We start from the raw sequence: 23,897 nt of genomic DNA, 5'->3' as shown, positions 1-23,897 counted from the left end.
CAGTTGGTTTGTTGTTTAACGCCGCACTCAGCAAAATTCCAGCTATATGACGGCGGTCTGTAAATAATCGAGTATGGACCAGACAATCCAGTGATTGATAATCATGAGCATCGTTTCGCGCAATTGGGATCGATGACATGCATCAACCAAGTCAGCGAGCCTGACCACCCGATCCCGTTAGTCGCCTCTTACGACAAGCATAGTCACCTTTTACGGCAAGCATGGGTTGCTGAAGACCTATTCTTCCCGGGATCTTCACGGGTCTTGATTGCGCGCACTCAGTCTTTGACGTCTTAATGTACAGTTGAAAAGGGACATTTAGACGGGACAATATATGGTCCCGTGGCCCTTCGATAAAATATCTTTGACGGTGAGCATGTCGATTTCCGTTCACTGTTGCCGTCAGACAACCAACCGCTTGCATGATGATCAAATACCGTTGAGGTTAGTATCGGACAGTTCAGGCCAGGTTACATTGGAACCATTCCAATCACAAGCACCAAAATATCTCAGCGTAAGTGAGTGGACGACGGTTTTTCACGTAACCAAGCATCCGGAACGGGTACAGTCCTATGTTGAAACTGTCCGGGGATCGGCGATCAGGTATGGTGGTGACTGCTGGGCGTTGTGTGACTATCGTTTTCGCGAAAAAATGGCTCGTGACCCGACCTTGTCATCCTGGAAGCGTCTTCCACGTCTGGGCTGTAGGGTGGGTGATTTAACTGTACAGCCCAGACTTAGCCCCCAGTGAGTATTTCCTGTTCCGGCAAATAAAATCTGCCCCACGTGGAAGACGCTTCCAGGATGAGGAGGGTGAAGGCTGCCACAGAGGCGTGGTTAGAGGGCCAATCTGCGGATTTCTATACAAAAAAGTGGCATTAAACGCTGGAAGGACAAATGGAATAAGTGTATTGAGGTGAATGGAGATTACATTGAAAAATAAAAGTGCAAAATATATTCTCCGACTTGGTCTTATGTTGAAGTTGCAAAACTTATTGAACGCCCCTCGTACGGTCTATTTGCTGAAACATATGCGTTCTCTCCATGTGTTCCATTATCAGAACATTGGGGTTCTGTTTTTCTAACTAACATTCAAAGCTGCCCATGCCCTGTGAACGACATCCGTTATGTGAGAAAATTAAAGTGACGTGACGTAGCATTTATTTGGCGCTACCCAGTGTACCACATACATACCAACTGGCCATCCCCAACACATATACTCTGACGCCTCACAAGATAAGAACGATAATACAGGACTAGGTATCCACGTAGATACAATCCAATGACCCCGATTTATTATTATAAAAATTATACTATTACTAATACTGCTGAACTATTAGCCATGCTTACAGCTCACTATCTAGTAAAAACCCTTAAACAAAATAACTTTCTAATTATTTCAGACTCTCTTGGCTCATTAAAACAAATTCAAAACAAATATTCCAAAACCCGTCCCAACTTAATAAACAAAATCATCCATTTCATTTCAGAATAAAAATCAGAAAATAAATCTATTAGTCTGCTACGAGTACCTAGGCAATCCAACACACCTGGTAACACCATTGCAGAAAGAGCAGCTAAAAGAGCCATAACTCATCCATCCCCATTCGTTAATCTCACACTTCAAAAGCCGAGCTTAAATCTAAAATAAAACAATCCATCAAAATTCTAAATTTCTACTGTATTAACCTGGATTAAGACTATATTTCATAAACCTATCTATAAATGCCACAATTTTAACAATTCGGGCATTTTTGATAAAATGATATCCCGTATTATCAGTGGCAATACAAATCTAAACTATAATTTATTTATACAAAAAAGACATCTAAATGGTAACTGTACAAACTGCCTCATTTCCGAACATCTTGATCACATTTTTTACCACTGTCCACTTTATAGCGCTTTCCACTCTCAACTACATCCCTCTATCCCATCCCACTATCGGCACAATATGTCCTTACTATTCAGTCTATTCAACCCTCCAGCAATATACAACTCCACTATCAATTTCATACTTAATGCTAAACTCACGGACAAATTATAGAACATCCCAAACAAACTCTGCTTCAAATTATAATTATGTAAACAAACTTTTTCCCATTGAGGATCGGGATCGAAATATCCAGCGTGAACATTTCTACGACGTCCGCTCGCGAAATTCCACTTATCCATATCACTAACGTAGAACATCAATTACCCAGCCAGCTGTCAATTTCAAATGCACAACAACACCGCTCACTGCCATCAATCGGCCCCCTACCTCGCCACCAGGACTCCCAACCCCAGCGATTATAGACTTAGGCTAGGCTCTTATTCCCTTTTTCATTCTTTAGTAGGCACCATATCTAATTACATCTGTAATGCATTTATAACCCATTATGCTAATCTTTATATTTTTATCCCCCGCCTCAACGAAGTTGGCGGGGGATATAGAAATGGGTTCCGTCCGTGTGTGCGTGTGTGTGTGCGTGTGTGCGTCCCGAAATCGTTTCCGGAGCATAACTCAGAAACCGTTAAATATTTCTCTACAACACTTTGCATGTCTATCAGACTCATGCTGAACTGGTGCCTTTTGCTACTTAGGAATTTTATAAATTTTTATTTTTTACGTTTCCATGGCAACAAGTTGGACTTAGGTTCTATAAGGGTGCTGTTCGTTTCCGGAGCGTAACTCAAAAACCGTTAAATAATTTCTTACAAAACTTTGCATGTTTACCAGACACATATTGAACTGGTGCCATTTGATATTAAGGAGTTTTATAAATGTTTATTTTAGAATTTTCATTGCAGCTATTTTGACATGGCCTAAGAGAAATGTTGGGTCAGTTACCTGGTTTGAGACCATATTGTGTTAAAATGGCAGGGGATATAGATGACTTCGTCGACTATACGCTTGTTATATATATAACAGGTCTAGGTCTAGTTGTGGGCACCCTTTCGTATAATGAATTGGTTTTTATTTTTTTCAGGTCCAGTAGTGAGCACCGCTTCATATAATGAGTTTGTCTCTAATGTTTCAGGTCCAGTTGTGAGCACCACTTCATATAATGAGTTGGTCTCCAATGTTTCAGGTCCAGTTGTTAGGACCACTTCATATTAGTTGGTCTCTATTGTTTCAGGTCTGGTTGTGAGCACCCCTTCATATAATGAGTGAGTGAGTGAGTTAATATTTAAAGTCACATCGGCATTGTTTCAGTCATATCGTGACTTGAGCAAGTTATGCATTTATATAATATCTTAAGACCTGTCGTCGAAGGACAGTATAACAAATAGCAAAATATCACAGATTCTAATTGTATAACTAGTTTCAGAACAATAAAATAATCAGATTATAACAGACGACACAATATAAAACGGGCTATAGATCGTCACCTTCATATAATGAGTTAGTCTCTAATGTTTCAGGTCCAGTTGTGAGCACCACTTCATATAATGAGTTTGTCTCTAATGTTTTAGATCGAGTTGTGAGCACCACTTCATATAATGAGTTGGTCCCTAAAAATCAACTTATTATATGAAGTTGTGCTCACAACTGTAGCTGAAACATTAATGTTTTAGCTTCAATTGTGAGCACCACTTCATATAATGAGTTGGTCTCCAATGTTTCAGGTCCAGTTGTTAGGACCACTTCATATTCGTTGGTCTCTAATGTTTCAGGTCCAGTTGTGAACACCACTTCATATTAGTTGGTCTCTAATATTTCAGGTCCAGTTGTGAGCACTACTTCATATTAGTTGGTCTCTATTGTTTCAGGTCTAGTTGTGAGCACCGCTTCATATAATGAGTTGGTCTCTAATGTTTCAGGTCCAGTTGTGAGCAACACCTCATATAATGAGTTGGTCTCTAATGTTTTAGCTTCAATTGTGAGCACCGCTTCATATAATGAGTTGGTCTCTAATGTTTCAGGTCCAGTTGTGAGCACCACTTCATATTAGTTGGTCTCTAATATTTCAGGTCGCGTTGTGAACACCACTTCATATTAGTTGCTCTCTAATGTTTCAGGTGCAGTTGTAAGCACCACTTCATATAATGAGTTGTTCTCATGTTTCAAGTCCAGTTGTAAGCACCACTTCATATAATGAGTTGGTCTCTAATATTTCAGGTCCAGTTGTGAGCACCACTTCATATAATGAGTTTGTCTCTAATATTTCAGCTCCAGTTGTGAGCACCACTTCATATAATGAGTTGGTCTCCAATGTTTCAGGTCCAGTTGTTAGGACCACTTCATATTAGTTGGTCTCTAATATTTCAGGTCGCGTTGTGAACACCACTTCATATTAGTTGCTCTCTAATGTTTCAGGTGCAGTTCTTAGCACCCCTTCAGATAATGAGTTGTTCTCATATGTTTCAGATCCAGTTGTGACGCGCCACTTCTTACTGGTATGAGCTGTTTTTTATGATTTATGTCCTGTTGAGACGCGTCACTTAGGCGATGCAGATAATTATTCCAGACAGAATCATCTTTTCAATATTATGGTGTAAACTCGGTGCTACTGTAACTCCATATAGTTTCTATAGACTCAGTGACTTTGAGTGAATGTAAGCATGTCCTTCTACAATTGTGCATTATACCTAGACGACCAAGGTGCCTGGACATGGGTTACACATTGCAACTGTCCGTGGTCATGTGGGCTCCATTCTGAGAAAGCCATGCTATGCTGGACTTTCCCTGTGAAGAATGTGGTCAGTAGATATAGGGGTGTATTTTGCTTGTCCGAATGTTCCGAGTAGCAGGGAAAGTATAACCTTCCGCATTCATGGTGAAGTGTAAGAATGAGTTGCGGGTGCTGTCCACACCCAATGATACCCCAGTTACCGTAGAAAGGCAGTTGTAGTGTCAGCTGAGGTCGTCTGGATGTCTGATCTCTAGAGCACACATACTGATAGATATTAAAAAGCTGTAAGCTTCAGGTTAAAATTCCAGAAATACGCTCTGTTTGACCATTAATTTAGCACAATAGTCAGTCCAAAGATTTGGAGTTATCAACCTCTGTGGTGTGTCCCCATTCCGGCAAGTAACTTTTGTAGAGGGTTGTAACAATTTACGTATCCCTGCCAAAGGATCATTGTGAAAACCAAACCAACAATCTAAAGTCTATATTGAAATGTACCTCCCCCAGTAACGATGATTTAGTCATGTTAATGTCTTTTAATGTTTTAGATCCACTTCAGACGTGCAAAATCCTATTTTAATGAGTTGGTCTTTCAATGTTTCAGATCAATTTGAGAAGCAACACTTCTTGGAAAATGAGTTGGTCTGTAATGTTTCAGGTCCAGTTGTGAGCACCCCTTCATATTAGTTGGTCACTATTGTTTAAGGTCCAGTTGTGAGCACCACTTCATATAATGAGTTGGTATCTAATGTTTCAGATCCAGTTGTGAGCACTACTTCATATTAGTTGGTCTCTATTGTTTCAGGTCCAGTTGCGAGCACCCCTTCATATAATGAGTTGGTCTCTAATGTTTCAGCTCCATTTGTGAGCACTACTTCATATTAGTTGGTCTCTATTGTTTCGGGCCTAGTTGTGAGCACCACTTCATATAATGAGCTGTTCTCATATGTTTCAGACACCACTTCATATTAGTTGGTCTCTAATGTTTCAGGTCCAGTCGTGGGCACCACTTCATATAATAAGCTTATTTTTAATGTTTTAGCTTCAATTGTGAGCATCATTTCATATAATGAGTTGGTCTCTAATATTTCAGGTCCAGTTGTGACCACCACTTCATATTAGTTAGTCTCTTATGTTTCAGGTCCAGTTGTTAGGATCACTTCATATTCGTTGGTCTCTAATGTTTCAGGTCCAGTTGTGAACACCACTTCATATAAGTTGGTCTCTTATGTTTCAGGTCCAGTTGTGAGCACCCCTTGAGATAATGAGTTGTTCTCATATGTTTCAGATCCAGTTGTGACGCGCCACTGCCTACTGGTATGAGCTGTTTTTTTTATGATTTATGTCCAGTTGAGACGCGTCACTTAGGCGAAGCAGATTATTTTTCCAGACAGAATCATCTTTTCAATATTATGGTGTAAACTCGGTGCTACTGTAATGCCATATAGTTTCTATAGACTCAGTGACTTTGAGTGAATGAAAGCATGTCCTTCTACAATTGTGCATTATACCTAGACGACCAAGGTGCCTGGACATGGGTTACACATTGCAACTGTCCGTGGTCATGTGGGCTCCATTTTGAGAAAGCTGTGCTATGCTGGACTTTCCCTGTGAAGAATGTGGTCAGTAGATATAGGGGTGTATTTTGCTGGTCCGAATGTTCTGAGTAGTAGGGAAAGTATAACCTTCCGCATTCATGGTGAAGTGTAAGAATGAGTTGCGGGTGCTGTCCACACCCAATGATACCCCAGTTACCGTAGAAAGGCAGTTGTAGTGTCAGCTGAGGTCGTCTGGATGTCTGATCTCTAAAGCACACATACTGATAGGCATTAAGAAGCTCAAAGCTTCAGGTTAACATGAAGAAATATGCTGTCTCAGTGTGACCATTAATTTAGCTCAATAGTCAGTGCAAAGATTTGGAGTTATCAACCTCTGTGGTGTGTCCCCATTCCGGCAAGTAACTTTTGTAGAGAGTTGTAACAATTTACGTATCCCTGCCAAAGGATCATTGTGAAAACCAAATCAACACTCTATAGTCTATATTGAAATGTACCACCTCCAGAAACGATGATTTAGTCATGTTAACGTCTTTTAATGTTTTAGATCCAGTTCAGACGTGCAAAATCCTATTTTGATGAGTTGTCTTTCAATGTTTCAGATCCATTTTAGAAGCGCCATTTCTTGGAAAACGAGTTGGTCTCTTATGTTTCAGCTCCAATTGTGAGCACTACTTCATATTGGTTGGTCTGTAATGTTTCAGGTCCAGTTGTGAGCACCCTTTCATATTAGCTGGTCTCTAATGTTTCAGGTCCAGTTATGAGCACCACTTTATATTAACTGGTCTCTAATGTTTCAGGTCCAGTTGTGAGCACCCTTTCATATAAGCTGGTCTCTAATGTTTCAGGTCCAGTTATGAGCACCACTTTATATTAACTGGTCTCTAATGTTTCAGGTCCAGTTGTGAGCACCCTTTCATATTAACTGGTCTCTAATGTTTCAGCTCCAGTTGTGAGCACCACTTAATATTAGTTGGTCTCTAATGTTTCAGGTCCGGTTGTGAGCACCACTTCATGTAAGTTGGTCTATAAAGTTTCAGGTCCAGTTGTGAGCACCACTTCATGTTAGTTGGTCTCTAATGTTTCAGGTCCGGTTGTGAGCACCACTTCATGTAATGAGATGGTCTCTAATGTTTCAGGTCCAGTTGTGAGCACCACTTCAGATAATGAGTTGGTCTCTAATGTTTCAGGTCCGGTTGTGAGCACCACTTCATGTAATGAGATGGTCTCTAATGTTTCAGGTCCAGTTGTGAGCACCACTTCAGATAATGAGTTGTTCTCATGTGTTTCAGATCCAGTTGTGAGCACCACTTCATATGAGTTGTTCTCAAAAGTTTCAGGTCCAGTTGTGAGCACTACTTCATATAATGAGTTGGTCTCTAATGTTTCAGGTCCAGTTGTGAGCACCACTTCATGTAATGAGTTGGTCTCTAATGTTTCAGATCCAGTTGTGAGCACCACTTTAGATAATGAGTTGGTCTCTAATGTTTCAGATCCAGTTGTGAGCACCACTTCAGATAATTAGTTGTTCTCATGTGTTTCAGATCCAGTTGTGAGCACCACTTCATATAATGAGTTGTTCTCAAATGTTTGAGGTCCAGTTGTGAGCATCACTTCTTACTGGTATGAGCTGGGTTTTTTTATAGTTTATGTCCAGTTTGAGACACATTTCTAAGGCGAAGCAGATTACTTTTCCAGACAGAATCATCTTTTCAATATTATGGTGTAAACTCGGTGCTACTGTAACTCCATATAGTTTCTATAGACTCGGTGACTTTGTGTGAATGAAAGCATGTCCTTTTAGAATTGAACGTTATACCTAGACGACCAAGGTGCCTGGACATGGGTTACACATTGCAACTGTCCGTGGTCATGTGGGCTCCATTCTGAGAAAGCCATGCTATGCTGGACTTTCCCTGTGAAGAATGTGGTCAGTAGATATAGGGGTGTATTTTGCTGGTCCGAATGTTCCGAGTAGTAGGGAAAGTATAACCTTCCGCATTCATGGTGAAGTGTAAGAATGAGTTGCGGGTGCTGTCCACACCCAATGATACCCCAGTTACCGTAGAAAGGCAGTTGTAGTGTCAGCTGAGGTCGTCTGGATGTCTGATCTCTAGAGCACACATACTGATAGATATTAAAAAGCTGTAAGCTTCAGGTTAAAATGAAGAAATATGCTGTCTCTGTTTGACCATTAATTTAGCACAATAGTCAGTGCAAAGATTTGGAGTTATCAACCTCTGTGGTGTGTACCCGTTCCGGCAAGTAACTTTTGTAGAGGGTTGTAACAATTAAAGTATCCCTGCCAAAGGGTCATTGTGAAAACCAAATCAACACTCTATAGTCTATATTGAAATGTACCACCTCCAGTAACGATGATTTAGTCATGTTAATGTCTTTTAATGTTTAAGATCCAGTTCAGACATGCAAAATCCTATTTTAATGAGTTGGTCTTTCAATGTTTCAGATCAATTTGGGAAGCACCAAATCTTGGAAAATGAGTTGGTCTCTTATGTTTCAGCTCCAGTTGTGAGCACTACTTCATATTAGTTGGTCTCTAATGTTTCAGGTCCGGTTGTGAGCACCACTTCATGTAAGTTGGTCTATAAAGTTTCAGGTCCAGTTGTGAGCACCACTTCATGTTAGTTGGTCTCTAATGTTTCAGGTCCGGTTGTGAGCACCACTTCATGTAATGAGATGGTCTCTAATGTTTCAGGTCCAGTTGTGAGCACCACTTCAGATAATGAGTTGGTCTCTAATGTTTCAGGTCCGGTTGTGAGCACCACTTCATGTAATGAGATGGTCTCTAATGTTTCAGGTCCAGTTGTGAGCACCACTTCAGATAATGAGTTGTTCTCATGTGTTTCAGATCCAGTTGTGAGCACCACTTCATATGAGTTGTTCTCAAAAGTTTCAGGTCCAGTTGTGAGCACTACTTCATATAATGAGTTGGTCTCTAATGTTTCAGGTCCAGTTGTGAGCACCACTTCATGTAATGAGTTGGTCTCTAATGTTTCAGATCCAGTTGTGAGCACCACTTTAGATAATGAGTTGGTCTCTAATGTTTCAGATCCAGTTGTGAGCACCACTTCAGATAATTAGTTGTTCTCATGTGTTTCAGATCCAGTTGTGAGCACCACTTCATATAATGAGTTGTTCTCAAATGTTTGAGGTCCAGTTGTGAGCATCACTTCTTACTGGTATGAGCTGGGTTTTTTTATAGTTTATGTCCAGTTTGAGACACATTTCTAAGGCGAAGCAGATTACTTTTCCAGACAGAATCATCTTTTCAATATTATGGTGTAAACTCGGTGCTACTGTAACTCCATATAGTTTCTATAGACTCGGTGACTTTGTGTGAATGAAAGCATGTCCTTTTAGAATTGAACGTTATACCTAGACGACCAAGGTGCCTGGACATGGGTTACACATTGCAACTGTCCGTGGTCATGTGGGCTCCATTCTGAGAAAGCCATGCTATGCTGGACTTTCCCTGTGAAGAATGTGGTCAGTAGATATAGGGGTGTATTTTGCTGGTCCGAATGTTCCGAGTAGTAGGGAAAGTATAACCTTCCGCATTCATGGTGAAGTGTAAGAATGAGTTGCGGGTGCTGTCCACACCCAATGATACCCCAGTTACCGTAGAAAGGCAGTTGTAGTGTCAGCTGAGGTCGTCTGGATGTCTGATCTCTAGAGCACACATACTGATAGATATTAAAAAGCTGTAAGCTTCAGGTTAAAATGAAGAAATATGCTGTCTCTGTTTGACCATTAATTTAGCACAATAGTCAGTGCAAAGATTTGGAGTTATCAACCTCTGTGGTGTGTACCCGTTCCGGCAAGTAACTTTTGTAGAGGGTTGTAACAATTAAAGTATCCCTGCCAAAGGATCATTGTGAAAACCAAATCAACTATCTAAAGTCTATATTGAAATGTACCACTCCCAGTAACGATGATTTAGTCATGTTAATGTCTTTTAATGTTTTAGATCCACTTCAGACATGCAAAATCCTATTTTAATGAGTTGGTCTTTCAATGTTTCAGATCAATTTGAGAAGCGCCACTTCTTGGAAAATGAGTTGGTCTCTTATGTTTCAGCTCCTGTTGTAACCACCGCTTCATATTAGTTGGACTGTTATGTTTCAGGTCCAGTTGTGAGCACCACTTCATGTAATGATTTGGTCTTTATTATTTCAGGTCCAGTTGTGACCACCACTTCATATTAGTTTGACTCTAATGTTTCAGGTCCAGTTGTGAGCACACTTTCATATAATTAATTTGGTCTTTATTATTTCAGGTCCAGTTGTGAGCACCACTTCATATTAGTTGGTCTCTAATGTTTCAGGTCCAGTTCTGAGCACCCCTTCATATAATGATTTGGTTTCTATTCTTTCAGCTCCAGTTGTGAGCACCCCTTCATATTAGTTGGTTTCTATTGTTTCAGGTCTGGTTGTGAGCACCACTTCATATTAGTTGGTCTCTAGTGTTTCAGGTCTGGTTGTGAGCACCACTTCATATTAGTTGGTCTCTAGTGTTTCAGGTCTGGTTGTGAGCACCACTTCATATTAGTTGGTCTCTAGTGTTTAAGGACCAGTTGTGAGCACCACTTCATATAATGAACTGGTCTTTATTATTTCAGGTCCAGTTCTGAGCACCACTTCATATAATGAGTTGATCTCTAAGTGCAATAATCTTGGACGTGACGTTAAACCCCATTCACCTCCCCTCACCATGTTTGTCGTAAGAGGCGACTAACAGGACCAGGCGGTCAGGCTCGCTGACTTGGTTGATGCATGTCACCCCAATTGCTATTCGTATCCCATTTTCTTACATCGATGCTCATGATGTCAATCACTGGATTGTATGGTCCAGATTTTTTACGGACCTCCGTCATTTAGCTGGAATATTGCTAAGTGCGGTGTTCTACAAAAAACGAACAAATCATTCATGTGGTGTTTTCAAGGCGTGCCGCTGCCACGCCTGTATCAACGCAAGTGGTGGTCACCGAGTTGTTATACAAAGCCCCTCTATCTCAGTCTCCTTTTGCCAGGTATGTTTTTTGCCGATGAATTTGTTATGATAAAGCATTGATCAGACGAAAGACCAAATATTATGTTTCTACCTTTAACAACATAATATTTACACCACTTTGTAAGCGCAGTTACTTTTTCCCGCCAGTATATATATATATTTTGAAGATAAGTACAGTGACGGTAACAATATGATACTTAGTCCACATCAGTTGATGGCATAAACATTGAATGTTACATATGGCTTAAAATGAGCTCTTTCAGCAATAATATCACGGCAAGGACATCGCACATTTAAAAATTATCATGACATTGAGTTCTTCTATATTCAGTTCAGGACAACACAAAGGAGAGCTTGGAAGGGGAAAACATATAATCAATGAGTCTACATTATCTCTGTCGGCATTATCGGGTATGCCTTAAAAGCCGCTTTTGACAATATTGATGTCGATTATGACGGAAATTACCGGTAAATGGTTCACTGAAAATGGAAGTGTTGCAAACACAAACTAATCAATACTAGTACATTTAAAGACCTAACATTTTAAAATGTTGCTGAAGAACCGTGCAAATTGATGGACGGTGTTCTCATCAACATCACTGCAGCTCACCTGTACATATAGTCAACAGTGTAAAGTGTTAATAAGGTGGGGTGAGGTGAAATGGGGTTTAACGTCGCGTCGAGGATTATTGCACTTATATAGCGACGTGCGTGTACGTGTGTGTGTGGCTGCATCTTCTAGTCCAGATTGATGCCCATTTATAGTGCTATTCCACTGAGATACCATGCCGCAGTTTAGCATGAATACCCCACTCAGACACAGTGTACTGACTCCGAGCCGACCAGTCCTTGTTTGACCCCTTAATGTCGAACGCCAGACAGGGTAACAACAAGTACCATCTTTTAACGTCTTTTGGTATACGCGGGTGGGGTAGCCTAGTGGTTAAAGCGTTCGCTCGTCACGTCGAAACCCGGGTTCGATTATCTGAATAGGTACAATGTGTGAAGCTCATTTCTGGTGTCCCCCGCCGTGATATTGCTGGAATATTGCTAAACGCGGCGTAAAACCACACCAAATCACTCCCCCACTGAAAAGACGCATTGAAGATCAGATTCGAGTTTCTTGAATGGGTTGGCTTGTTGGTTTGTTGTTTAACGCCACATTCAACAATATTCCAACTATAGGACGGCGGTCTGTAAATAATCGAGTGTGGACCAGACAATCCAGTGATTGATATCATGAGCATCGCTCCACACAATTGGGATCGATGACATGCACCAACCAAGTCAGCGAGCCTGACCACCCGATCCCGTTAGTCGCCTCTTACGACAAGCATAGTCGCCTTTCACTGCAAGCATGGGTTGCTGAAGACCTATTCTACCCCGGATCTTCACGGGTCTCTTGAATGAGTTATGGTGTCATCATTGGTGGAATTTCAGTTTTATTGATCCATGGTGACCGTTTGAGACGATTTTGACCATGCAAAAGAAATAAAAGTATTTAGAGAGAATTTGAGAGCATGACCTAATACTTATTTCATGTTAAGGTACAATCGCGTTAAACGGAAAATGTGTATAAGCCCACTTACATTTTTACAAGTAATGTCCATAAATTACGGTGACCCATAAGGGACATGGAGTCTGTTTTTCAATATTTTGATATTTCACTTACTTTTATCACGGCGGTGGAAATAGTTTTCTGTATTTTCATTTTAGTTTTTGACTTTTTCGCTTCACCTTTCAGCGATTCAATATCTTCTTTATTTATGATTTATCGCACATTTGTATGACAAATCGTGTTAATTTGCAAAATGTTACGATAAAAGTAAGTGAAATATCAAAATATTGAAAAACAGACTCCATGTCCCTTATGGGCCACCGTAATAAATAAATGTTTTTGGTTTTTTTCCATTTTGCGGCCATATTGAAATACACATTCGATCCTCTTGATCAAATGGGTTAGAATCCGGTTTATGTTACAACGCCACGACGCAAGGGTAGCACGTGAGCTAATAACTGAATTTGTCATCGGCAAACAAGCACTACTTACTCTAATATATTGATCCGGGCAATCATTGACGTACCTCGAGCATTCTCGCATTGTCTTTAATTTTACCCAGTCTTTGAGATACAAACATCCACACACATACTGCAGGTAGCTGGCATACACGGAGAAGGATGTATCTGGCGTTGTTGCTTGTCCTCTTTGTCATCGTTGCATTTGCAAAAGACAGTTTTTACATATACCAGTTTGCCAGACAAGTCGCTCTGGATGGTTACAAGGTTGAGGAGCTTGTCGCCAGTGTCGCTACATGTGCGCGTGTGGACGACTGTGTGCGCATCTGTGCACGGGATGAAGTATGTGTTGCTGTGACTTATCGCCAAAACAAGTGCTCCATCTACAGATCATCTGTGTCCTCATCCGGGATATTACTCTCAGAAGCCACAACATACGTCAAGCAAGGAGGTGAGATAGAACGAATTAGAACGCGCCTTGTCGTAAAAACCTTGGATTTACTGATATCATAGTATCAAATTCACATCGCAATTACCAGTTCTACCTGTTCTCCCTTGCTAAGGGGACGACCATTTGATATTCTGGAGTGAGTGAGTATGGTTTAACGCCGCTTTTAGCAATATTCAAGCAATAACACTGCGGGGGACACCAGAAATGGGTTTCAAACATTTTGCCCATGTCGGGAATCGAACTCGGGTCTTCGGCGTGACGAGCGAACGCTTTAACCACTAGGCTACCCGACCGCCCTGATATTCTGGAGGTGTGTGTGTGTGTGTGGGGGGGGGGGGGGGGGGGGGGGTATTTTATCGAGAAAAAAAATAATTGTTCCCGAAAATTCTGAAAAGATAATAGTTGTGCATAAGATCGGATTGTTAAAAAGCAACAACAAAATCCAATTTTTTTTTTTCAACTTAATTCAGGCTCACAGTTTTAAAACAAAATTACCTGTAGCTGAAAGCATTGTTGATACAAAGTCCCTTAATTGTTTACTTGACATATTTATGCATTTTTTCTTAGTGGCTGATGCTTCTTGTAAGGCAGGACATGCTTACCCTTTTCGCGAACACCTTTGATCCATTGATATAATTTTCACCACTTTTTTACATCCAGTGAAATTTGTTTCGGCGGATAAGCTAGACTGGTTATTCTGTAGGTATATTTGTCTTGAGAACCATGTGTTGTGAACCAAATGTTATGCACAACCTTTCAGAGAAGTGATGGTTATATGTCAGAGTTATATGTGTTGACCACACCAATCATAGTCTGTTTCTAACAAAACCTTAACCAAAGGGCAACCCGGTCATCTCTAACGCTACACTCAGTAAGGTAGTCTCTGATTCTGAACATGACAAACCAGTGATTGATATCATGAACAACGCTCCACGCCGTCAGTGTAACATGACACATAATCACACAAATTCACGTGGTTTCTGTCAAAAATAGTTTCATGCGGAATCCAACCGCAATATAAATACAAAAACCATTACAATGATCACACCCGACTTGTTGTTCTTGTTCACTTTTCGAAATTCATCACTTTTTGAAGTCTGGACTTAGTTGTGTCTCTCACAATCTCATTAAATCAGATCTTAGTTCTTGCTACCACTAAACAAAGATTTGAGGACATCCCATTAAGGGTCACGTCAGAACGACCTTTCATCCGACCAATCGAAACGTCGCTTACCAGGTCATGAAAGTGACAGTCGTAATGTTTTTTCTTATCATGCAACCTCGAAAACGTTAACACGGGGTATTCCGAACGACAGTTACGGCCCGTACGACTGATTCCGTCAAAATTATCGTCTATCTCACGCTTCCTTGGGATAAACATTTGAACGAAGAGGCGTTGCACAGTATGTGGGAAGCACTGCTATACAATCTCAACCATATATTAGACATTCCGGAATGTTCGTTTGTTCAGTTTTCAAAATTTTAATCGAGATTTGTGTCTACATATTTTTCAATCATAGTCTGAAATGGAAGTCGCCAGGTTGAAACGAGTGCCGTAAAGCTATAGAAAGCTGCTTTCAAACTGGCTAATGTCGACTTCTTGTTAGTCGTTTCAGTGGTCTGTCAAAGTTCGCGAAAGGTGGTTCTGACGTGACCCGTAATGGGATGTCCTTAGATCTTTGTTTAGCGGCAGCGAGAACTTAGATCTAATTTAAATGAGATTGTGTGTCTCATACATTCCTTTATTCGTTCATACATCCCGTGAAGATCCGGGGTAGAATAGGTCTCATGCTTGCCGTAAAAGGCGACTATGCTTGTCGTAAGAGGCGACTAACGGGATCAGGTGGTCAGGCTCGCTGACTTGGTTGATACATGTAAACGTATCCCAATTGCGTGGATCGATGCTTATGATATCAATGACTGGATTGTCGGATCCAGACTCGATTATCTACAGACCGCCGTCCTATAGCTGGAATGTTGCTGAGAGCGGCGTTAAACAACAAACAAAACAAAACAAAACAAACAATTTGTGTGTCTGTTTTCAGCCCTGCCCAGCCCAGACCCATGCCCCGTGTCTGGGGGCTACACGTCAGTCCTGTCCCCACGTCTGTGCTACAGGCTCCACAAGGGTGGGAAGAAATGGCCACAGACGCAGTCTCTATGTGCGGCTGAAGGCGGCCGACTTATCATCCTGAATGAAGATGAGAAATATGACTACCTGGCCGCTTACACAAAGAGAATCGACTTTCGTACGTAAAGCCTACACGATTTTCAAATACGAGGCTCATATTTCTTGCCTTGTTTATCTGTTCTTAGCCACAAAATACTTATCTGTCAGATTTGCTGAAAAAGATGGGAATTTAGAGGACGTTTATTTTATAAATGAACTCTATCCGATTTGGAAGCAGGGAAGGCCAAGTGTTCTAACTCACTGCAATTCATTGTTTAGAGCATCTTCCCGAGGCAAGGGAGTTAACTGACTGGAAAAGTCCAGTTTCCACCCTTGCCGAAAGGGTGGAATTTCTTGACTCGATCGGAGCGCCACCAGTGACTATTACGAGTAAAGCCCCTTCTATGTCCCCCCTATTGAATAATCACTTTTCACCTCTCATATCACTTGCGTTTGAGTCGCTATATGGCTGAAATGATGCCGATGCGACGTTAAATGTTAACTAACTAACTTGCTTCAAACAAAATGGTGGCGCCCAGTCAAGGCGATTTGGTCGATAATAAAAATCTATAGTATGATAAAACGGGTCTTACTTAGCCAAGTGCATCAAATCAGATGAGCACATGATTAAAACATGAAAAGATTTGGAAAATATCTGTTGAATTACCCAATACTTTTCTCGCCTCTAAAATTAAACAAATAATTTTCCTGATGCTATAGAGCTAGATGGAGCTGGCTAGACTTGCTTTTGTAAACATGTCTAGAATGGTAAATCTCGCGAATACAGTCAATGCCGTTAAATGGGGATATAGTTGATAAACATTTAGTCTATGAAATCATAAATTACACAATACTCTTCTCGCCTCAAAAATCAAACAATTAATTTTCCTGATGCTATATAGAACTAGATAGAGCTGGCTAGACGTGCTTTTGTATACATATCTAGAATGGTAAATCTCGCGAATACAGTCAATGCCGTTAAATGGGGATATAGTTGATTAACATTTAGTCTATGAAATCATAAATTACACAATACTCTTCTCGCCTCAAAAATCAAACAATTAAATTTCCTGATGCTATATAGAACTAGATAGAGCTGGCTAGACGTGCTTTTGTATACATATCTAGAATGGTAAATCTCGCGAATACAGTCAATGCCGTTAAATGGGGAAATAATAGATTAACATTTAGTCTATGAAATCTTATCTTACACAATACTATCAACAAATAATTTTCCTGATGCTGTAGAGCTGGCTACAGCTGGCTGGACTTGCTTTTGTATACATATCTAGAATGGTTGCTAAAGACCTATTCTTTGTATCTTCACGGGTCTAACCTTGCTGCGGGAACATTACCTTTGCTGCTCTTTTTTAACGATGTTGATATTGACAAGCAACACAGGGCGACTGGACTAGTGAAGATTCCGGGGTAGAATAGGTCTTCAGCAACCCATGCTTGCCGTAAAAGGCGACTATGCTTGTCGTAAAAGGCGACGATGCTTGTCGTACGAGGCGAATAACGGGATCGGGTTGTCAGGCTCGCTGACTTGATTGAAGCATGTCATCGATCAATGCTCATGATATCAATCTCTGGATTGTCTGGTCCAGACTCGATTATTTACAGACCGCCGTCATATAGCGGAATATTGCTGAGTGCGGCGTAAAACAACAAACAAACAAACAAAGCTACTGTAATAGATCTCTGATCCAAATCTGCACTTATGTTTCAGCGTGTACTTATATTTAAGATCGTCCAACAATATATTTACTAATAGAATGGAAACTGGACCGGTAAAGATGTTCTCATCAGCCATTGCTCTCGGCGATGGCGGCCACAACTCCGCACCAACTCGATGACTCCAACCCGATAAGTGCTTCGACAAGTGTATGATGGACGATATAAGTACACCTATTGTACACAAGAACAAAAGTTTTTTGTAAAGCGAATCGTGTTGTAGTGTGGGATTACGATCCATGGAAATTATTGTTAGTGCAGTTAGGGAAAACTTCATGGAACGGCATAGTTGTGGGATAACGATCCATGGAAATTATTGTTAGTGCAGTTAGGGAAAACTTCATGGAACGGCGTAGTTGTGGGATTACGATCCATGGAAATTATTGTTAGAACAGTTAGGGAAAACTTCATGGAACGGCGTAGTTGTGGGATTACGATCCATGGACATTACTGTTAGTGCAGTTAGGGAAAACTTCATGGAACGTCGTAGTTGTGGGATTACGATCCATGGAAATTATTGTTAGTGCAGTTAGGGAAAACTTCATGGAACGGCGTAGTTGTGGGATTACGATCCATGGAAATTACTGTTAGTGCAGTTAGGGAAAACTTCATGGAACGGCATAGTTGTGGGATTACGATCCATGGAAATTACTGTTAGTGCAGTTGGGGAAAACTTCATGGAACGGCATAGTTGTGGGATTACGATCCATGGAAATTATTGATAGTGCAGTTAGGGAAAACTTCATGGAACGGCGTAGTTGTGGGATTACGATCCATGGAAATTATTGTTAGTGCAGTTAGGGAAAACTTCATTGAACGGCGTAGTTGTGGGATTACGATCCATGGAAATTACTGTTAGTGCAGTTGGGGAAAACTTCATGGAACGGCGTAGTTGTGGGATTACGATCCATGGAAATTATTGTTAGAGCAGTTGGGGAAAACTTCATGGAACGGCGTAGTTGTGGGATTACGATCCATGGAAATTACTGTTAGTGCAGTTGGGGAAAACTTCATGGAACGGCGTAGTTGTGGGATTACGATCCATGGAAATTATTGTTAGTGCAGTTAGGGAAAACTTCATGGAACGGCGTAGTTGTGGGATTACGATCCATGGAAATTATTGTTAGTGCAGTTAGGGAAAACTTCATGGAACGGCGTAGTTGTGGGATTACGATCCATGGAAATTACTATTAGTGCAGTTAGGGAAAACTTCATGGAACGGCGTAGTTGTGGGATTACGATCCATGGAAATTATTGTTAGAGCAGTTAGGGAAAACTTCATGGAATGGCGTAGTTGTGGGATTACGATCCATGGAAATTATTGTTAGAGCAGTTAGGGAAAACTTCATGGAACGGCGTAGTTGTGGGATTACGATCCATGGAAATTATTGTTAGTGCAGTTAGGGAAAACTTCATGGAACGGCGTAGTTGTGGGATTACGATTCATGGAAATTATTGTTAGAGCAGTTAGGGAAAACTTCATGGAACGGCGTAGTTGTGGGATTACGATTCATGGAAATTATTGTTAGAGCAGTTAGGGAAAACTTCATTGAACGGCGTAGTTGTGGGATTACGATCCATGGAAATTATTGTTAGTACAGTTAGGGAAAACTTCATGGAACGGCAGAGTTGTGGGATTACGATCCATGGAAATTATTGTTAGTACAGTTAGGGAAAACTTCATGGAACGGCGTAGTTGTGGGATTACGATCCATGGAAATTATTGTTAGAACAGTTAGGGAAAACTTCATGGAACGGCGTAGTTGTGGGATTACGATCCATGGAAATTATTGTTAGTGCAGTTAGGGAAAACTTCATGGAACGGCGTAGTTGTGGGATTACGATCCATAGAAATTATTGTTAGAACAGTTAGGGAAAACTTCATGGAACGGCAGAGTTGTGGGATTACGATCCATGGAAATTATTGTTAGTGCAGTTGGGGAAAACTTCATGGAACGGCGTAGTTGTGGGATTACGATCCATGGAAATTATTTTTAGAACAGTTAGGGAAAACTTCATGGAACGGCGTAGTTGTGGGATTACGATCCATGGAAATTATTGTTAGAACAGTTAGGGAAAACTTCATGGAACGGCAGAGTTGTGGGATTACGATCCATGGAAATTATTGTTAGTGCAGTTAGGGAAAACTTCATGGAACGGCAGAGTTGTGGGATTACGATCCATGGAAATTATTGTTAGTGCAGTTAGGGAAAACTTCATGGAACAGACCGAAGCTCTGTGCAGCGACAAGGCAAAATTAAATCGTTTATAGGGAACAGCACAGAGATGCGGTTACCGCAGGCTCCTGTGACCATGCGGTGTTGTGAAATTGGGTTATACGAGTATTGCACTTGTATAGCGACGTGCATGCACGTGTGTGTGTGTGTGTGTGTGTAGCTGCTTGTACTAGTCCGGACTGATGCCGATTTATAGTGCTAGCCCACTGAGATACCATGCCGCAGTTTAACATGAATACCCCACTCAGACACAGTATACTGACTCCGAGCCGAGCAGTCCTTGTTTTAGCCCCTTAATGCCGGGCGCCAGACAGGGCAACAACAAGTGCCATCTTTTAACGTCTTTTGGTATGACGCGGCCGCGCTAGACCACGGAGGCGGTATCTATGACCATGCTACACGAACTGGGTGCATGTCAGCCGTGAAGATGCTAAAGGGAATTATGAGAATGTTTCCCTAGTTCTGCACCATGGCTGTGGAATATATATATTTTATGGGAAAAAAACCATGTATGTATACAAAAGCAAGTCCTGCCAGCTGTAGTCAGCTCTATAGCATCAGGGAAATTATTTGTTGATAGTTTTGTGTAAGATAAGATTTCATATCATAGACTAAATGTTAATCAACTATATCCCCATTTAACGGCATTCACAGTATTCGTGAGATTTACCGTTCTAGTTATGTATACAAAAGCAAGTCTAGCCAGCTCCATCTAGCCCTATAACATCAGGAAAATTATTTGTTTAATTTTAGAGGCGAGAAATATATTGTGTAATTCAAGATTTCATAGACTAAATGTTAATCAGCTGTATCCCCATTTAACGGCATTGACAGTATTCGTGAGATTTTAGAATGAGGTCCTCTTTAAACGTTATCCTGTCACTCAAGCTTTGAAATCAGGTAGTTCAAGTTCCATATATAGAATAATAATATCGACAATAAGCTTGACGCATATTTATTAAATATTTTCTTCTCTTTCACACTTAAGTTACTCTTCTGGACATCCCGCACCGCCTTCTATCTGAAACAGGAGTGAGTGAGTGAGTGAGTATGGTGTTACGCCGCTTTTAGCAATATTCCAGCAATATCTCGGCGGGGGACACCAGAAATGGGCTTCACACATTGTACCCATGTCGGGAATCGAACCCGGGTCTTCGGCGTGACGAGCGAACGCTTTAACCACTAGGCTACCCGACCGCCCCATCTGAAACAGGAAGATAATAAGTGATCGTATTTGTACAGTATGTAATATGAAGATGTTGGTTATGAATACTAATAGATTTTGTTTGGTCAAGCTCGCTGACTTGGTTGATGCATGTCATCAATCTTAATTGCGTGGATCGATGCTCATGATATCAATCACTGGATTGTCTGGTCCAGATTCGATTATTTACAGACTGCCGTCATATAGCTGGAATATTGCTGAGTGCGGCAAACAAACAAACAAACAAACAAAAATATTGCAATCAACATGTATTTCACAGGACCGTGGATCGGCCTGCTTGTGGAGAACAAAACCTACCATGCCTGGACTGACGGTTCAACCCACATCCGTGACGGGGCTAAGAGCCCTAACAAGTTCTTCATAGGCTACAGCGCCTGTGGCTTTCTGTACAGAGGGGAAATAAGAAGCCGATTCTGCAGAAATCCGTACGGGTACCTGTGTGAAATAGTCATCACCTGATGCAAGGATACGGACGTTGAAGTGGCTGTGTAGTGTTTATCTTCCCGAGGCAAGCGTGTCCACTAGCCCACATCAAAGCCTAGTTATCACACACGCGTTTGCTTCAGTCAGGCTCTCTTCCCCGAGGTGTCAGTAGCGATTTGATAAGGTATTTGTGTAAAACATCTTCAGCACTAATGAACATCTAACTAATGATCTAAAAGCATACATAGTATTGTTGTTAACAACCTCTTCAAATATTGGTTTGTTGGTAAGACAAGAGCATCGATCCAGGCAATTGGGATACGATGGCATGACAGCGAGCCCGACCACCCGATCCCTTAGTCGCCTCTAGGGCGCCGCGATTCGCTGTGCAGAGTTGCGTCCCTTGGGCACACCAGAAACCTATGATTGTGAGTTCAAATCCCGGTTCGCCCCGATTATGTTTCTAGGTTTGTCAGCATCATACCCGTGCTCGTTGGTTTCACCGAAGTGGTCAACGTCTGAGACCTGCATCACTTCGGGCTTTCCTCCCACATTAAGCTGATACGCGGTGATATAACTGGAATACTGTTAAAAGTGGCGTTAAACCCAACTCACTCACTCACTCACTAGTCGCCTCTCATTGTAAAGAGAACGCCCTGGTGTGGCCCAAACAAGCAATACTGTAACTATGCAACACAGACAAAACACGACTTGACAAATATTTCTGTACTTCAATGGGGCTCTCTTCCCCTAGATTTCATTAGCGAATTGATAATGTGTTTGTCTTAAAACATCTTCAGCACACATGAACATCTAATGATCTAAAAGCATAAATAATATTGATGTTAATTACTACTTCAAATATTGGTTGAGAAAAGGCGTTTCATTTGTTAGTAAAACACATGTTGTCTCAGTCAAGCCAGTCAGGGGGTAAACAGCCCATACTATCGAGCCAGGTTCGCTTTTTTGTTGTGACATGCATTATTTTTTTTCTTATTATTCAATGTAGCCTTGTCTGGCACGGATGTGGAATTAGGTATTCTTTTGAAATGCACACGCACGCAAGGCATATCTGGCGCGCACACACTTTTCTCTCACATGAAGCCAACACACTGTGACGCATCTTCTCGGGACAGGGGCGGTCGGGTAGCCTAGTGGTTTAAACGTTCGCTCGTCACGCCGAAGACCCGGGTTCGATTCCCGACATGGGTACAATGTGTGAAGCCCATTTCTGGTGTCCCCCGCCGTGTTATTGCTGGAATATTGCTAAAAGCGGCGTAAAACCATACTCACTCACTCACTCTTCTCGGGACAAGCGTGTCCGCTAGATTATATCAAAGCCTAGTTTCTACCCTTGCCACACCAAGGCCACATTTCTTGGTTCGACCCTGCGCCACCTCGCGTAGATCACGAGTTGTGCCCCTTGTCATGAAAACGCGATATCCAATCAGATCGCTGTTCTTATCTCGTATAGCTTCACAAAGATGGCGACTAATATAGGCGACGACCTAGTCGATCAGATAACGAAAACATTCGCGATTTCATCTCTGACACAAAAACATAGGTAATCGTAAAGGCTAGTGGACGCTCTTGTCTCTGGAAGATGTGCTGTGTTGTGTTATGTTGTGCTGTATCGTTGTGCTGCTGTGCTGTACAAGAACACATATTCCACTTCTCTCAACATATAGGGGCACGGATGGCCCGGTCGCCTGAAGCGCCGCAATTCGTTGTGCAGAGTTGTATGTTCGAATCCCGGTTCGCCCCGCTTATGTTTCTAGGTTTGTCAGCACCATACCCGTGCTCGTGGGTTTCACCGAAGTGGTAAACGTCTGAGACCTGCATCTCTTCGGGCTTTCCTCCCACATTTAGCTGACACGCGGTGATATAACTGGAATACTGTTAAAAGCGGCGTAACACACAATTCACTCACTCACTCCAAATGTGATGATTTTTTAAATATATATGTTACCAATTTCCATCTAAAATTCAAATGTTTAAATGCAAACTGCGAGTGAATCGGGGTTTCTGAATGATTAAAATGCCAATGGAACTAGTTCTTTGTCCCCCTCCAAGAAACTGTAAATGAAACGGCGACACCGTTTGGTGGTAATGTATTAGAACAATACAAACTCTTTCTATTTTACAGACGACATTTCTATTTGTTTCAAATCCATGTCATTATTAAATTCGGCTCTAGATCTTTCAGCGTAGTTGTTGCTTCTTTGTGGAATTCACTCCCTCTCACACTGAAATCAGCGCCAATCCTGCTATCTCTACCAGCGCTTTTCAGTTAGAATCAGATAAGAACTTTAATAGCGAAACGCTATCGCCTGTCCTGCGATTTTTTTGTGCGCTTTGGCCATGCCTCTGTGTGTGTGGAAACTGCGCAACATGAATGACCTTATTATTATTATGAAATCCAAGTAGTATTATGACCC

At 41.3% G+C, this 23,897-nt stretch overlaps 1 protein-coding gene across 1 annotated transcript; it reads left to right on the top strand.

The window, feature by feature from the left end:
* The first annotated feature begins 13,074 nt into the window (after positions 1-13,074).
* Positions 13,075-21,864, top strand: LOC124111656. The gene is made up of 3 exons (XM_048401903.1): positions 13,075-13,670; positions 15,716-15,919; positions 21,296-21,864. The coding sequence occupies exons 1-3, from the start codon at positions 13,382-13,384 to the stop codon at positions 21,493-21,495; spliced, it is 693 nt and encodes a 230-aa protein (XP_048257860.1). The 5' UTR covers positions 13,075-13,381; the 3' UTR covers positions 21,496-21,864.
* Positions 21,865-23,897: the final 2,033 nt, after the last annotated feature.

Source organism: Haliotis rufescens, unplaced genomic scaffold (assembly GCF_023055435.1).
Source record: "Haliotis rufescens isolate VD_foot unplaced genomic scaffold, xgHalRufe1.0.p SCAF_24, whole genome shotgun sequence".
Lineage (NCBI taxonomy): Eukaryota > Metazoa > Mollusca > Gastropoda > Lepetellida > Haliotidae > Haliotis > Haliotis rufescens.
This window is presented reverse-complemented; position numbering and strand designations above follow the sequence as displayed.

Coding starts and splice junctions, on each gene's coding strand:
- LOC124111656 (XM_048401903.1), top strand. CDS start 13,382: ATGTATCTGGCGTTGTTGCTTGTCCTCTTTGTCATCGTTGCATTTGCA. Junction 13,671..15,715: donor AACATACGTCAAGCAAGGAG/GTGAGATAGAAC, acceptor GTCTGTTTTCAG/CCCTGCCCAGCCCAGACCCA. Junction 15,920..21,295: donor CACAAAGAGAATCGACTTTC/GTACGTAAAGCC, acceptor TGTATTTCACAG/GACCGTGGATCGGCCTGCTT.